The sequence below is a fragment of the Colias philodice genome, chromosome 20 (assembly GCF_061535455.1).
Source record: "Colias philodice isolate Cphi_HAF_F1 chromosome 20, ilColPhil1 Martin Lab GWU primary, whole genome shotgun sequence".
Classification (NCBI taxonomy): domain Eukaryota; kingdom Metazoa; phylum Arthropoda; class Insecta; order Lepidoptera; family Pieridae; genus Colias; species Colias philodice.
The window spans coordinates 5,992,419-6,009,342 of record NC_143105.1 but is presented as its reverse complement, the minus strand read 5'-3'; the positions used below and the strand labels follow the sequence as shown (position 1 = coordinate 6,009,342).

Below are 16,924 nucleotides of genomic sequence, written 5' to 3'. Positions count from 1 at the left end.
TTTTACGCCGTGTTTATTTATTATACAGAACAAATGTATATTTTATCGAACCTTCAAGGTAATAATTGTTTGTCGTACATTTATTTCGCTTGTATATTTAATTCTATGACATTTGATATTACAAAATACGTCCCAGTTCTTTGTTTATTGTAGCAATGAATCTGTAATATTTTTAGTGCCCTGCATTATTTATCGATTCGTAGTCGCCTTCTAAGCTATTATTTTTCATAGATTCAATATAGACATCTCTGGGTACTAGTATTTTATTATAAGCAGTACTTGTGTACAAGTAGGTTGGGACTATTAAATATTGCCATGTAGAGGATTTATTATGTAATGTGTTTTTTTAAGCAGTTTCTTTCTTCTATTTGCAGCAATCTAAAAATAATGATTTAAAGATCCATGCCCAAAATTGAATATCTTGCATCTCCAGCCGAAAAGCCTCTTTAATGTGCTAATCTTAATATATATAAATCTCGTGTCACAATGTTTGTCCTCAATGGACTCCTAAACCACTTAACCGATTATAATAAAATTCGCACATCATGTGCAGTTCGATCCAACTTCAGAGATAGGATAGTTTAAACATGAAGGTACCACGGGCGAAGCCGGGGCGGACCGCTAGTATTACTATATGATTTAAAATACTTCAGCACAATTTGAAAATGGATGCATAGTGTATGGATTTAATGCATCTATTTTCGTATTAAGTGATGTATCTTTACCCCTTTACCTTTGCCATAATAAAACAATAATTTCGTTATATGATGAGCCTATTAAATTGTTCGACGATCCACCAGAACGCTCGCGATCGATTTATGACTTTGACACGTTAATGACTCTATCTTGAAGCGAAGCAATTTCAAAGATTTCATAAAACTATCTATGAAACAAGCTGAGATCGAGCTCATTTTGGGCAGTACATCCTTAATGCATCCGCGTTTATGTAATAGTTACAAGACTAGCGAAGTGACACGAGTATTAAATATATTCGTGAAGTAAAAGTTTTAGCCGGCGTTTGCGCAAGCCAGGTCACGTTTGAGTACAATACCACCTGTATGATCCGGATCCAGCATGTTACTATTTCGCAACGCATCTAGGACTCCTTAATGGGTAAATATATATTGAATTCGTGCATCATTTGGCACGTTTGTTTATTTATGCCACTGCTTAGTGAGCGGTTATAGTCAATTTAGCGATCAGATTGCCACGCCGGTGAAATATGGGTAACGCGATGTTATGTATATTGCAATTGTTTATGCCGCTGATGATTTATTTTTATCACTATATTCAATTTGGAAGGCAATTAAAACGTGGCTTGCTGACAGCTGAAATTTAACATGTATTCCGTGTTTCATAATTGAGACCATTATTTCAATTTTTATGTGGTTTATCTGTTGTCTTTATATCTATTTCTTTATCTATATTATCTTCTAACTAAGTTCTTATATGTGTCCTTATCTTCCTTATGTGTGTAACATTTTTTCATTGGAGTGATGTTACTCACTTATTTTCTCCAGCTTTAATGAAATTTGGTTAATGATGACCTCATTGATTAATCTGATGCCTGAAACGCTTTATTCAGATGAAGATATTCTTTACAGAAACAACATAGGTAAATAACATGTGAAAATTTAAAATAGTGTGGTAATTACAGCAATATCAAATGGCATGTCAGCTTAAACGCCACACCAAACAAACATACCATTTTGCACTATTAAAATTAACACAAAATTTAAAACGAAAAAGACCACAAAACCTGTTCCATATTCCCTTATCAGCGTTACTAGATTTCGGTCGTAGCTCTCATTCGCTTGCAACACCGGCTCGGATAGAGTCGTCAGTCGCATGTAGCCGGGCACACAGCAATAAATTAGCACTCCAGTGTTCCCACGAGCGAAACCGTATCAAGATGAGCCTCGAACAACGCTTCGACTCGAAACGGGGACAGCGAAATGCTTTATTTTCTCACTCGATTTATTCCAAGTGACATTCTCTTACGTTTTGTTAGCTGTCACTCGGGCGTTCTAACGAAGTATTGCTTTGTTACTTAACACCGTGTTCTATCAACGATGTGTTGGTCTTAATAGAAATACAACGTTTCGTTTCGCCTTCGTTGCCTTGCAGCGTATTAAAGGGAATTTAATTTTGAATTGATTCATTTCTTGAATTTTGTTCAGCTAACATTACGCATCGTTATTTTTATTTTTAAATTTCTTACATTCTTGCAACTGTTGATTAATGTAGCTGAGTTTGAATTAAATATCGTAAGATAAAGCTCTTAAATACGGTTAAAATAACAGTTCATTGCCATAGTACATCGTGGTTATGTGAAATATCACCACAATTATTAATTAAACAGATTCCTTTGTATCAAAACAAACTTTGCATACTATAATGACTTCAACATTCGCATCATCTATCAAAGCTTCGGATCCAATAATTTGTTACGCTTCTCTACAAGTGAATGTGTTCCTCGAGATTAGATATCAATTAATTCAAATTTCCAATTATGTCGATGATCATTTATTTGGAAGTGTTCACGGTGTCAAGTTATTTGGAAGAGCTCGATGTTCGGACGGTTACTAATAGTTTTGCTGTGTCTTGCATAATCTACAGTGATTTATTATTTGCCTTGTTCGTTTTATTGGTGGTTTATTTCATCGTGTTTAAGAAATGGTACTAAAACTTGTACCGTAAAGAATGAAATTAAAAGTGTTTCTGCGATCTGAAGAACACTTTCGTTTACATTTTTGCTATTACATACTTGTTTTAAGTTTACTTTAGTTGTTATGTATTAATATATGTTATGCTATGTATAATACCCACTTTAGGTATCAGTCATAAATACTGAATTTAATCACCTCAGTTTTTAAATTATGCCGCCCACAAAAAGTCACATTATCACTCCCAAGCAGTTATACATATATTAATACGCATAGTCTCATTATACGTACATATGATTATACATTCGTCTTATACCTAATGCATTCGAACGTATTTCAAAGTTCTGTTATAAAAATTGTCGAGATGTGTCACAATATATATTCTGATCCTTCGAGCTTAACCGTAAAAGCATAAAAATATACAGGGTGTCCCACTGTTGGTATACTAAGCTCAAAGGAGGTTATAGTTTTGCATACGCTGAGTACGTAAAAAATACTTAAAAAATTCCAGACCCATTTTTTTTTTAAATAGATGAATTCTTAAAACTCTATGTGTACACCCATAACAAGCAACCCGCCCATTTTTGCCTCTAGCACGTGAGCTATCGTTTAAGATTATGTTTTCATAGACAAAATGCTCACATTAGAGAAGCGGTATATGACGGCTGCGCGAAGCTAGAGAAGAAAACATGGATTTTCAGGAAAAAATTATCAAAAAAATTTTAACGTAATTTTGTTGTTTATGTATTTTTTACGTGATCAGTGTATGCAAAACTACAAGTTCCTTCGCGCTTAGTATACCAATAGTGGGACACCCTGTATACGTTGAGTATGTGTTTCATTTCATTTAAATGAGAAAACAAGACAAATATCCAGCACCAAAAAGCTTACTTCTTCATCATACCCAGAAGCATATTTGCTGATGCCTGATAGTAGCACTTCGCATCTATCCTTCTAATTTTTCGTATCGTTTTTTTTTACCTTCTTAATTTCGCTATAAACCCCTTATCTTATTGATAAGATATTCCCCATTCTGTTTCATATTAAACAAAAACACACGTACCGTTAATAGTACAATCACATCGATTGAAATTCTTCAAACAACACAGGAGTCGGGCGTCGCCTTGGGCGTGTTAATGCTAATTATTATAATCAACATGATTAAGCACCACATCCGTAATTGTGATCAATTGGACAATGGCACGGGCCACTGGAATCCGTCTCGACCGGTCATGATCACGATACTGACCAGTGACGAATCTATCAACCCTGTATGATAACACGATACAATACTGTCTTGGAGATTTAAAATGTGTGTACAGAATGTGATGTATAGCAGGAAGTTGTTCGGAAAATATGAATATTCACGGCTAGTCTAAGAATCGCCTTAGGGCTGGACGGACATATTGGAAATTAGAAGATTGAACCCAAAGTGTAGTGTGTTAAAATTTAAAGTTTTACTTTATTGTCCAATTAGTTCATCAAATTTTTAAGATTAAGATTACTCTTACTGTCCTCGTAAAAGAACATTAGCAGCATTGCATTACCGACTTAAACAAATGTGAATTAGAAATTGCGAAGAGGTTGCCTTTCATTAATTGATCTTAACAGAATTGAAGTGTTTTTTAATTCATTGCCTCTCGATTGCAATACTCGAGCACCTATGCTTTGAATGATATCCTGATCCGTATCCTGACATACTCGAATATAAATTTTATTCATTCAAAATGTGGTTACCATATCGTTCTAACGACAAAGGAGCTGCACATATAACAAGCGCATAAAGTTCCTATATTTTATACCACGCAAGCTCCAGTGTTAGTTACGCACAACGTCCACATAGTAGCTGACCCCAAAAGCCTGTATCGGATCGTGACCCGCCCTGACCCCGATCTACTTACCAACTATTGTCTTTGCCCAACACTTGGCATAATTCGCCGATAGTTTAACACTGAAATAACTCTGTTGGGACACACGTCGCGTTAGTCATCAGAATTGATTAGCGGTATCATATTTATTGGATATTTTATCGTTGGTCCTGTGTAGTAATTTAATACTTGATCAGCGGGGTTTGTAACTAAACATTACTAACATTTTATCTACATAAGGAACTTACTGGTTAAATTAACTCATAAGCGAAAAATCAAATGGTCCTTCAAGGAAATTCGTATGAATATTATACAAATTTGCTTTTGCTTCTTGGAACGTAGGTTGGTACTTGGTAGGTTGGTTTTTAACTAAACATTTCCTGTAATTATCCATGAGGTGTCTAAATTCGATGTTTACGCGGGTGGATTGTAATACCGCCGTAAAAGTTACCATGTTCTACTGTAGACAGAAAACATGATAGATGAAGTTCTATACTTCTTATAATTTGTAATCTACACAGCGGTAGAACAATAATACTAATAACATTGAGTTATTGAGAGCCAGTGTATCTTAAGGTCCCCAAATTAATAGCATACATTAATCACTTTTCACCAAATGTCATAACATTTCCCAATACTAATCGTGTTAGATCTCTTGAATGGTTCTAATTGAGCTCTGAAGGCATTGCTTCATTGGATCGATTATTTGAAACAATTGCCAAAATTTATTGTTACGCAAACATTAATGAGCATATTCGATGTTGTATTGTTTCGAGTATGGCCTGGATTAATGATATTATTGGTAGCCTCTTGACCTCGCTTGCGTTTAGATGCTATCACAGCTTATCTATGATTATATGTCGAAGTGGTTTGTCTTACGGAACTAAATATGATTGTGGTTCGCTGTAGGCGTTATGGAAAGTTGGTAGGTTTCAAAAGTTGTTTTAAATTCCTGAAGAATTGAAAAGTTAGGTCATTAAAAGCGGTAAATGAAAGATGCATCTTTTGGTTTTTAACTTCATGACTTTTAATAATATAAGATATTAAAAGTTTCTGAAAAACATATTTGAGCAATAGGCTAAAATAAAAGAATACTGCAAGTATTCTATGTATTACATAAACTACAGGACTACAAGAATTTCAACCAATCACCTCGAGCCGCATAAATGTATCATTTTCCTCTTCGCTAAATCTATTTTTAACTTCCGCTATTATATGATACTTTTACGCCTCCCATTCAGCATCCAAAAATAACAATAGTTTTTACCAAATAGCATCCGAATCGTGATTGCACGCACGTTCTTACTGGAGATTTTGATTTCTCGTTTGTTTGGCGGTTTTTGTGTGAGGTTAGGGGTTTGATGCGGTTCATTCATTCGGAAATCGTCAATCGAGGTGTCGTGACCGCTGGCGGGTCGGGTCACGACGTGGCTACCGGTCAGATGGCGTGCTTCCACGTTTGTTACGGATTTTGTTAATGGAGCCTTTTGGGGTGAGAGCACGCGTGATTCCGAATTTGTGGGCTGGATTGCCGCTTGGGAAAGTGATTTGATAGTAATGCTGGTCTAAATCTAACAATGTAATAAAATCCTTCATGTTCTAGAGGGGAAGTTAAAACACCACGCCTATTATTTTTTGAAAAATTACTTAATTTTGTATTTTAAACCAGTACTGTAACACTAAAATATTTATAGAAGCAATTAAAAATATAATAAAAATATTATACAAGTATTTTAAGTAGAAATACAGTCCTTTCTCCATATCTGCATCATTATCTGTGGGAAATTCTGCGTGAAAATGTTCATACCAAAAGCCAAAAGTTAACGAGGGAGCCGATAAATAAACTTACAATTTATATTATGATTTATCGCTTTTATATACGGTGTTACGCCGACTATAATAGATAACTGTAATCGCAGCACGGATACAATTAGTGCAACTATGATACCTATATAATATCAATTTTCTTCAATATTTTATTATATATATAGAGTGTGAGTAAAATAATTGACATAGAAAACATTTAAAATCCCAAACTCTAATGACTTCGCGTAGCATGTAGATTTTACACTCATCACTTCTGCGCATGTCACGTACAAGACGACCGACAGATGGCGCTAGTGGTATTTTAAATCGCGCTATTGAAAAGTTTTTTCAATACCGTAAGAAGACTGGGTTCTTGAATTTTGGTTAACTTTGCGCAGAGGCAATATCGTAACCAATGAGGTTAATCCGAGGTGCGATTATTGCTAGTTGAAAACTTTACCAATACCCCGCCGTGTGGACGTGAAATACCGTCCGCTATGGCAATTTTTGAACGGCCGTTAAGGCCTTAATAAACCCTGAAACATACAGCTTTACTGTTTGATCTAGCAGAAGCTTTCGAAGAGCTAAAGAGATAATTAAATATTATAAATTATACAATACATATACATATTTGGTCTTATTATTATTAAAATTAAAATATAGAAAATTTTCTCTTTAATAAATTTAAATAAAATTTGTATATTAATATATTATTATAACATGGTTATATGTAGTTTATACTTCTAATTTATTGCTTAAATTTTGTAAAGTATGCATCTTTTAATGTAAACTATTTTAAAAACATGCTTGAATTCAAATGCAGCCATCTCCCACGCAGTTCATTACATTACACACTACAACAAATGGCCGTAACAAAAAGGATTAGCCATCAAAACAAGTCGAAGATTACGCGTCGATCCAGATTTAATAATGTCAAAAAGATTTGACATTTACACTCGGTGAAAGTACTGGCTTATTGAGTGGAATCGATTGATCGACTTATAATCGTATTATCGGTTCACGGGGGGTCCCATAGACCGTGTCGACTTTATAAGTGTTGGAATTATGCTTAATGAAATGCTGCATGGGATTTGTTCAAATTAATTTAGGTTCGATTGAGAAATAATTTACGAGTTATAATTGCTTTACGGCTGGCTGGTTAACTGCTTCGGTTTGTATTCAATTGGTGTTTGTTTTTGATTGAAGTTTAAATGAAACAATCTGTTTGGACACATTCATTTGTTTATAGGGAGAGCAGAATATGTTTAATATTCAAATAACGTACTTGGTCCATTGAAAAGTTACATTTGGGGTCGCATTTTTTAGAGGACGCAATTTTATTTTTTTGATGTGTAGGGGGGGTCAGTGTGAAGCTATCACCAAGTTTGTGGGGTCGCCACCCTTGTCCCACGGCCGCCATCTTGAAAATAGCGGTTGAAATGGTTTTTACGATATATCTCTTAAACTATTTATCTGATAATAAAACAATGTTAACATTATTCGTTGCAAATTAAATTCTCTACAACTTAGGTTCTGTAACTTTTTGTCGTAGAACTATAAACAAAAAAGTTATAAGCGAAAATGTTCAGAAATTAGAGATGTTTATATTTTTCAATAAAACTTTTTTTTATAACTTTACGAAGAAATTATATCAGACCATTTTTGTACATTGTTTTTCGTAGAACAACTTTTATTTACAACATTTTTTCATTAAGTAAATAGCTAAGGTTTTACAGCCATCCGAAGTGAGTACTATTTTAAGTACTCTTTACTATACAGAATACGATATATTATGTGTGTACTAATAATAATTTGTCACCAGTAATTATTTTATTTTTGTTATAATAATATTTTTAATAATTAATTTTACAATATTATTAATAATTAATTATTGAATCTTTTCCCCACAACCCAGGAGGTAGAGTCTGGAAGTGCGTTTTTTTTTACGTCGAAAAGCAGGGCTGAAATGTTCTGCAGTGTGCTTCCATTGTTGTGGAGTCTGGGAAAAGAGCCAATAGCCAATTTATTATGTATAGTTACTACTGAAAAATAGTACTCACTTCTGAGCGCTGTAAAACCTTAGCTATTGACGTAATGAAAAAATGATGTATATAAAAGTTGTTCCTCGAAAAACAATCTACAAAAATAGTCTTATATCATTTCTTCGTAAAATGATAAAAAAAAGTTTTATTGAAAAATATAAATAGCTCTAATTTCTGAACATTTTCGCTTATAACTTTTTTATTTATAGTTCTACGGCAAAAAGTTACTGAATCAAAGTTGTAGAGAATTTAATTTGCAACAATTAATGTTAAAATTGTTTTATTATCAGATAAATAGTTTAAGAGATATATCGTTAAAACCATTTCAACCGCTATTTTCAAGATGGCGGCCATGGGACAAGGGTGGCGACCCCACAAACTTGGTTTTAGCTTCACACTGACCCCCCCTACACATCAAAAAAATAAAATTGCGTCCTCTAAAAAACTCAAGGTCAGGCCTAAAAAATGTAACATTTCAATGGATCAACTAGAACAAGCTACCTATAACGTACTACGTATCGTAGTAAATTATTGTTTATATGCATTTAATTATTATTTTTTTCTCTTAGTTGTAAAGAGAAGTTATAGGTATATACTTGGTTTGTGTAATTGTGTTTTACATTTCCTAAACACGTTTTTATTGTTAATATCACCCTTCGCTTAAAACGGGTAGAGCCCTGTAATAAATAAAACGTACGCTGGCAAAAATAAATAGGCATTAAAACATGTTTTTATAAATAACAAATCAAAGACTAGTTATATTATTTTGTATAAATTTAAGTCAAAATTACGGTGTAATGTGCTGAGTAAATGATTTGGGAAAATAAAAACTTGAGTAACCGTCATATATCTCAATTCAACACTCTACCTTTTTGTATTCGTAGGGTCTCCACGTTTATGAAATGTTTTAACTTAAGTATATAAAATACGAAATATTATTATGTGGACTAATAACTGATTACATAATTATGTACATTTTCTGTTAAAATATAAAACAAAGACAATCCTTTTGATTCATTTGTTTGTAACAATTATCGAAACTAACATATTTGTATTTCAATATGCAATTATTACCTTCCATTATTGTTAAATACGTAAGTTTAATTACCAGTACATATTTAATATATTTTACTTAAAACAAGAAATGGTCCATGCATCTAATTTACAAGCTAGTCCTCATTCACACGGAGTCCTAAGAAGTTTGTATGTTTGTGAATCCTACGATCGTGATTTATACGCTCCCCTTCTGACAGATGGCGGCGTAATGGCGATTGATTTACGAAACCGATTTAATAGTTACCTAATCGGTTATTGAGCTCGCCTTTATTAAATACCGCTGACGTATCGTCCTTTCATATGTAGTGTATGTTGTACTTGCAAGCAATTAATGTGCATATCACACGCCATCCAAATTTAATCTAAAAGAGTTTGAACGTTGAAAATTAAACTGATAAATTTATGTAAATACTAGCGGTCCGTCCCTGCTAGTTGCTGCATGTACATTTTTACGTTTTCTCTCCATAAGATCCTTGTACTTCAAGGAATATCATAAAAAAGAATTGACGAAATTGGTTCAACCGTTCTCGAGTTTCGCGCTTACCAACACATTTGGCGATTCATTATTATATTATAGATTATGTCCCTTCTATATTAATTATTATTGTAACCCAAAAAAGAAACATCTACCGAACCCAATGATGTCAAAACCATACATATAAAATTATTCTCTCTGTTCTGATGCAATAGGACTCTATCTAGAGTATCAATAATAATTTTAATCAATTCATATTTCGTTAAATTTTCGTTTTGAATACAAAAATATTACAAAAAACTTTCAATTCTGAGAATTTTCAATAATATCAAGAGGCATTTGCTTCACTGAATTTGTTTCTAGCCATTTTTATTTAGAGAGAATGAATAATAGGTTAGTAAATGAATGCAAACTTAAAATTTTATACAAATAATAATTACTCAAACAAACAAAACACGATAATATCAGCAAACTATTCTAAAACAATTTACTTACGTTTATTCCAACGCATCTAGAATAGTTTATACTTAATACATCTAACCACTTGGTGGACAACGATTAGATCGGATTTATGTGGTGTATTAGAATTACGTCCGCGAGGCCCTAAACATGCGCGTTATCAGAAACATGCGTTTTGACCGCTACCGCTGCTTTTTACGATATCTTGAACGGTCCCACTCGTTTATTTATTTCACATTTACGTCCGAGGGTGAACGTCTAAATCCAAGCGACACATATTTATGAGTCGACAGCTTCGACGGGTTACAAGACTGCGATAAAAACGTACATTTTGTCGCTTGGCTTTTGGCAGTTGCGTCATTTATTGCATACTTTTTTGAATCCCATTATTTTGCGTGCGTTTTGAACGCGCTTTTAAATGTGTCTTTTGTTTGAGTATTATCTTGAAACGCATTTGGACTCTTTATTTATTAAGATATTAGTGCTGAAGACGTGGATAAATATACATACATATTACGTATTGTAGTAGCTAATTGTGTCCCAAAACTTATAGCTGCTACATTTCGTGAAATGGTTATTAATGTTATCTAAAATTGCTTCATAACTTTTCTATAAGTGAGTAATAAATATAATAAAGCTAATATGTTTCGGTCAATTACGTAAATACCCTATTTCGGCACGGGCCAGCGAGCTAATTATTTTTATAATAAAGATGGCCGCGCGCCGTTGAGTGCTCGTCCATCTCTCTTATCTCAATTCTTAATGCGCCTCTTCGCTGGTCATTCTTTTTTTGAATTTTGTTTTCTTTTTTCCCATGTCATCCAGTGGAAGTTTAAATTTTGTGTTGACAGTATGAAGGTTTTATGTTTTAATCTGGACTTTATGTTCGTTTAATCTGTGGCGTGGATAGATTATTTACCGCATTTCTTTCACCTTTTTATCTAGTTTATGGTGAGTCGCGTGTGTGAATCGAGCGATTTATGTTGTATAAATGATGTTTAATTTTGTAAGTGGTCTAAACGATTCGGCTTTCTGCCTCAAATTATCGACGATTTGAGGTGGTTTATGAAGTCATAACGATAAATCAAAAGTGCAACAACGATATTTTGTTGCATTTCCGAACAGGGACGGACCATCGATCACGGCGTTTGAATAAATTTATGTTACGTAATTGCGGTGTGCGTGCGCGCAAGATGGCTCAAGTATTATGTTGTTTACGAATTATAAGCAAACTTGACTCTAGCTTTATTGCACCACCGATATTACCACGAAATAGACAAATTATTTGCGACTTTGGTGGTATATGACTATATGGCAATTAAAGTAAGAAACCTGATAGAGAGAAATACTCTACGTGATAAAACTGTTGATCTTTCCTTGATAAAGCTATTTTTTGCGTCCGAAGAAGAAAAGCACTTTTTTTAATGTTATTATTTTTTACAAAAAGTCTGCCGCTGGTTGCATTATAAAATATGCACTATAGGCAGATTCACATTCCTTCCCGTTTTAATGGTTCTTCGTCGATAGTTTCGTTACATTTCATAGGTTACTGCTCCGTTACCCAAGAACCACAAAACACCGAACATAGATGTAGATTGTTAAACTGAGCGCAATCTATGAATCTAGCATGTATCAACTATCCAACACAAAACATACGAGGTCAGGGGTATTACCATGCATAGCAGTATTATATCCAGTACTAAACAGTGATGGAGCTATACAACCTATATAGCGTTAACATTTTTCCACACTGGAATCAATACTGCTTTAAGATATCATGGTACGGAGCAGGTCTCACACTAGACTATCAGTTGTTGCGGTTAAGACAGGCGCGAAGTCTCAATTAGTGTAATCTTCATGACTTGGTAATGCACCTAGTTGAAGACCTTCGGGTGTACCGTTCGACCTGTGGCAGTTCACACTTTATGGGAAAATGTAGTAGAGTTTGGTATAAGATGCTTTATAAGGGTTTTTTCAAGGAGACATGTTGTCACTTTTTGTATTTTTTGGTCAAGTTATAGCTATGTTCATTCAAAGACACATCGTTTATGTATTGCAAATCGTTGTTACTGATTACATTGGAAATACAATAAATAACGAGCTGAAACTACAGACGTGGGGCAATAATTAATATGTCTTAATTTACTATCCAGTTTGACGATAAATGCAATCAAAGCAGAATATTTTTTTTATACTCTCACAATATCGACAGTGATGCAACGCGATCGAAACTTCAAACTTCCACGTGCTAAACATTCCAAGCTTCAGATTAAGATGAAGTGTCATAGCACACATTAGTTTCAATATCTGACATTATTGCGGTGGCGCCTCGCTAATAACAAGGCGCCGGCGCACAGGTGTCCCCTCTCATCACGCGAAATTGTCTGCTAAATGTACCTCTGATGTCAGCAACTGCTCGCCTTTGATCGAGCCGCTAAAGTGGATATTAGTGATTGCTAAATGTCGCTGTTACGGTTATTTCTTGGTGTTACAGTCACAAAATTTGCTGTATTAGGTATCCTAAATTTTAAAAGGATTGAAATTAATGTAGAATTGTTTAAAACCCCTCAAACATATGTTGAAGGGTTTTAAGGGTATTAATGATGAAGATACAAAATTATCTAACTTTCCAGCACTTTAAAGTGCTTATATTATATTCTTTCTTCTTTCCTTGTCTTACTCTACTCTTTAATTCTTGCTCACTGTATCTTTATCTACATCGAGTTGCTTGGAAGAAATCGCTCACGAGCGATAAAGCCGCTCTTTGTACATCTCTACTATAAGCTACCTTAACTATGTAACTTTATCACTGTGTATATGTACAATAAAGAGTATTTCATTCATTCATTCATTCATTATGTTATATAGATTATAGACAGTTTCAGTGTGCTACAAAATAAGCCTCACTGGTTATGCTATAATTATAATTGACCGAGAATTACGTTGAACGTCTTTATTCAGAGGACGAGTGTATATAAGCTCTAATCCATGACATCGATAATAACTGACCCCCTTGGTGGAGTACAATCAAATACAAAAATACACATAGAAATAAATTTTAAGAAAATTGCGCAAAAAGGTATCGATTTAAATGATTGGATAAATCAAACTAAATAAAGCAATAAATTATTGTATTTTATGATTAATATTTTCGTATCCTTATATTTTAACCCTTGATTTATACATATAATCTACATAATATGTAAATATAGGTATATAACTTTCTAAAATCTATAAATTCGGAGCCTTAGAGACGTTATCGTCTCTATGCATGTGTATGCTGCAATCTACTATCTTACATTCATAACATCCAACTAAATATACAATTACGCAATCGACTTTTCCACCATCATATACTTTACGACCAAGCACGTATTCCTAAGGCAGGTGCATAATGCTAGATGTATGGTGATGTTGATCTTACACATTTAGCGTGTCGATATCATCTGCACCACGCTTAATCGATGTAATTACGAGTATTAGCGGTAATCTGTGGATTTACAAGATTATTCTCATATTAACTGGCTAGCTAATCAATCAGTCACATTGGGTTTGAATGATGCACGCTTACCTACTGATAGTCTGTTTGTACCGATTGTATCACAGTTAGAAGCAGTTTTACTTTGTTTGTAATAATAATTTGATGGGTTACATACACAATATGTATGATAAATACTTATAACATTTTGCTTAAGATTATAAAATTAAATTATTACCATGCTCTATAGATTTTACAGTTATTCAAATTCCTGTGTAAAATGCAGCCATCAATATTTTAACCACCTAATCTGTTATGGCTACTAACGCCATCTCTATAATAAAGAAATAAATAAAACACAATTAAACAATAAAACAAATAAAGACAATGAAATAAAAAAGATTAAGATATCGACGATGAATACATTTTCAACATTTTGAATACTTTATTTACATTAGGCATTTAACTATTTTATATTTGTTTCAGAGCTGCGACAACCCAGTGGAGGAAAAGCCTTCGAGTGACAAGAACTTCATAGTGGGCGCGTGGCCGACCAGCACGCCGGGACACACCGGCTATCTCACTGTGGCCACACTACCGCCTGCTTTTATTAGAAGTACGTATCGAAAATGGGCATATTATATAGAATTATAGAGTATCACTGCAACGTGTTTTAAGAATAATAATGCATGGTACTGTGTTGAGCAGAAATTGCCCTATTATTATTATACTAGCTGCCCTTCGCGTTTTCACCCGCGTGTCTACGCTCCTGTTGGTTTTAGCGTAACGATAAATTATATAGCTTAGCCTTCCTCGATAAATGGGCTATCTAACACTGAAAGAATTTTTCAAATTGGACCAGTAGTTCCCGAGATTAGCGCATTCAAACAAACAAACTCTTCAGCTTTATAATATTAGTATAGATTTAAATTATGTTGTTATGCCCGAGTAATCAATATTGCTCTTGAAGCATTATTTTATTAAATTCTGTAATCTTAATCAATTTTGTTTTGCATTTTAAACTATGCATTTTTGTCTATTTGAATAAAATAACTCTAGTCCGGGATACATCGCCCATTTTTGCAAGTGATTAGGTATCAAGCTAATTTTTCGTGAGTAGCTTTATTTTGATGAGATGCCCAATAATTTCATGTACGAAACTCTCGATTGTGGTAGCTTACAGAGGTAACAAGGATAAAAATTTTTGATTTGACGGTTCTCAAATATTTATTACGCAATTTGTAGGACAATATGTCTGTTGAATTATATAAGTATTAAATAAGTGAAAATAAAAAAATCTGCTGGTTAGTTGATTGATTTATGATGACTTCGTTATCGATACACATTGGAAAGGGGGACTCTTTGATCAAACCATAGATTTTGTAGGACAAATATTTTTTCGAATAATTTAGATAATTATCTTGAGATTGAACAAAAAAAAACCATTGAGTTAGTAATTAATATTTGAGAACCATCAAATCAAAATATTTTATCCTTGTTTCTTCTGGTAGCTACCACAATCGAGAGTTTTTTACATGAAATTATTGGGCATCTCATCAAAATAAAGCTACTCACGAAAAATTAGCTTGATAGTAATCACTTGCAAAAATGGGCGATGTATCCCGGACTACTCCTACTAAGACCCAAAAATTGATAGTTATAAGAAGTACAAGACAAAGAAAATAAATAACTCTCAAACTATTGTACTCGGCCTAATAATAACGAAAACTTATGTTCCCTTACAGCAAAAACGATTCCAGCCAAGACAGAAAATGGAAAAGATGAGAATCCTCCAGATAATTATGAAAGGAAAAGTGACTCAGACAGCGGAGAGGATAAATTAGTTGTCGACGAAAATAGATTATAAATACACTTTGTATTAAATAAAAATTTGAATTTAAATATTTGGTTTTATTTTTCCGAGAAATACCTGAGGACCCCAAAGTACAAAACATATATCTGTATCATCATCATCATCATTTCCAGCCTTTCAGGACGTCCACTGCAGGACATAGGCCTCCCCCAAAGATTTCCAAAACGACCGATCACCAGCGGCCTGAATCCAGCGGCTCCCCGCCACTTTGATCAGGTCGTCTGTCCATCGCGTTGTAGGCCGTCCCACACTGCGACGTCCTGTACGTGGTCGCCACTCAAGAACCTTTTTGTATATAATATACTTATTAATGAAATATTTCATTTACAATCAATTTAAGTAACACTCAAATTTTCACTTAATGCAGAATACATATCTAGCTGTGATAAGAGAAACCGAGAAAACATCTAAATTAAATCTTACTTTTACTATACTATTAACTCCAAACCCTAACCAAGAAAAGAAAGAAGGTATCATCTTGTAGAAAACCAGAGCTATAGTTTTAATGAATAGGTTATCAGAGACTCACTTCGAAAGCAATTTAAGATAGCAGTACATTTGTCGCTGTCATCTGGTTGAATTTTCTATATTTTCATTTAATGACTAGAGGTTTGTACTTATTAATCGCGGCAAACTATCACGTAGACGGGGTCGCAGCGCGCATAGGTGAATTCATTGGCTGGCGCGGCGAATTCCGAAAAATGGACGACGAAAATTGCAGTCTACTAATTCAATTGTATAGCGCTACTGTCTACCGACTTGTTGTGGAATAGCGAATCCTCACACTACCACAATAAATTGTTGAGGCATGATGCCTGGGCACAGGCCTGGGTACAAATAACTAAAAATGGATATAGTTACGCCTGAATTGAAAATAAAGAATTCCTATTTGCAAGGAAAATGGCTACATTTTTGGCGTCATATAGATGATAAAAGTCCAAAATAGCTAAAAGTTATCGTACCTACGGCGACCGTCGTTTGATGGTCTAAGAAATTTAATTCCTACATGTAGGCTCGCGCACAAATGAACATCAACTGTGGGCGAACATTGGCTCGGGCTGTCGCGTGTACCTAATTTGTACGCACCTCATCGCGTTTATTTCATTTATGTGAATATTTTCTGAAGTAAAAAAGTTGTGAATGGTTCATTTTACCATCATCACTTCATTTTTGTAAAAAAAGGGAAACACAATAAAAGACA

General features: G+C 34.0%; 1 protein-coding gene and 1 non-coding gene across 2 annotated transcripts in view; both read left to right on the top strand.

Moving 5' to 3' along the window:
• Positions 1–15,752, top strand: part of Trmt61 (tRNA methyltransferase 61) — a 46,711-nt gene extending 30,959 nt beyond the window's left edge. The window contains exons 6-7 of the mRNA XM_089707904.1: positions 14,337–14,466; positions 15,596–15,752. Coding sequence (XP_089564030.1) covers positions 14,337–14,466; positions 15,596–15,717 — 252 coding nt within the window. The 3' untranslated portion in view covers positions 15,718–15,752. The remainder of the gene's footprint in view (positions 1–14,336; positions 14,467–15,595) is intronic.
• Positions 6,727–6,865, top strand: LOC149479494 (U4 spliceosomal RNA). Its single transcript, XR_016317297.1, has one exon. It is a non-coding gene; the product is annotated as a U4 spliceosomal RNA (small nuclear RNA).
• Positions 15,753–16,924: the final 1,172 nt, after the last annotated feature.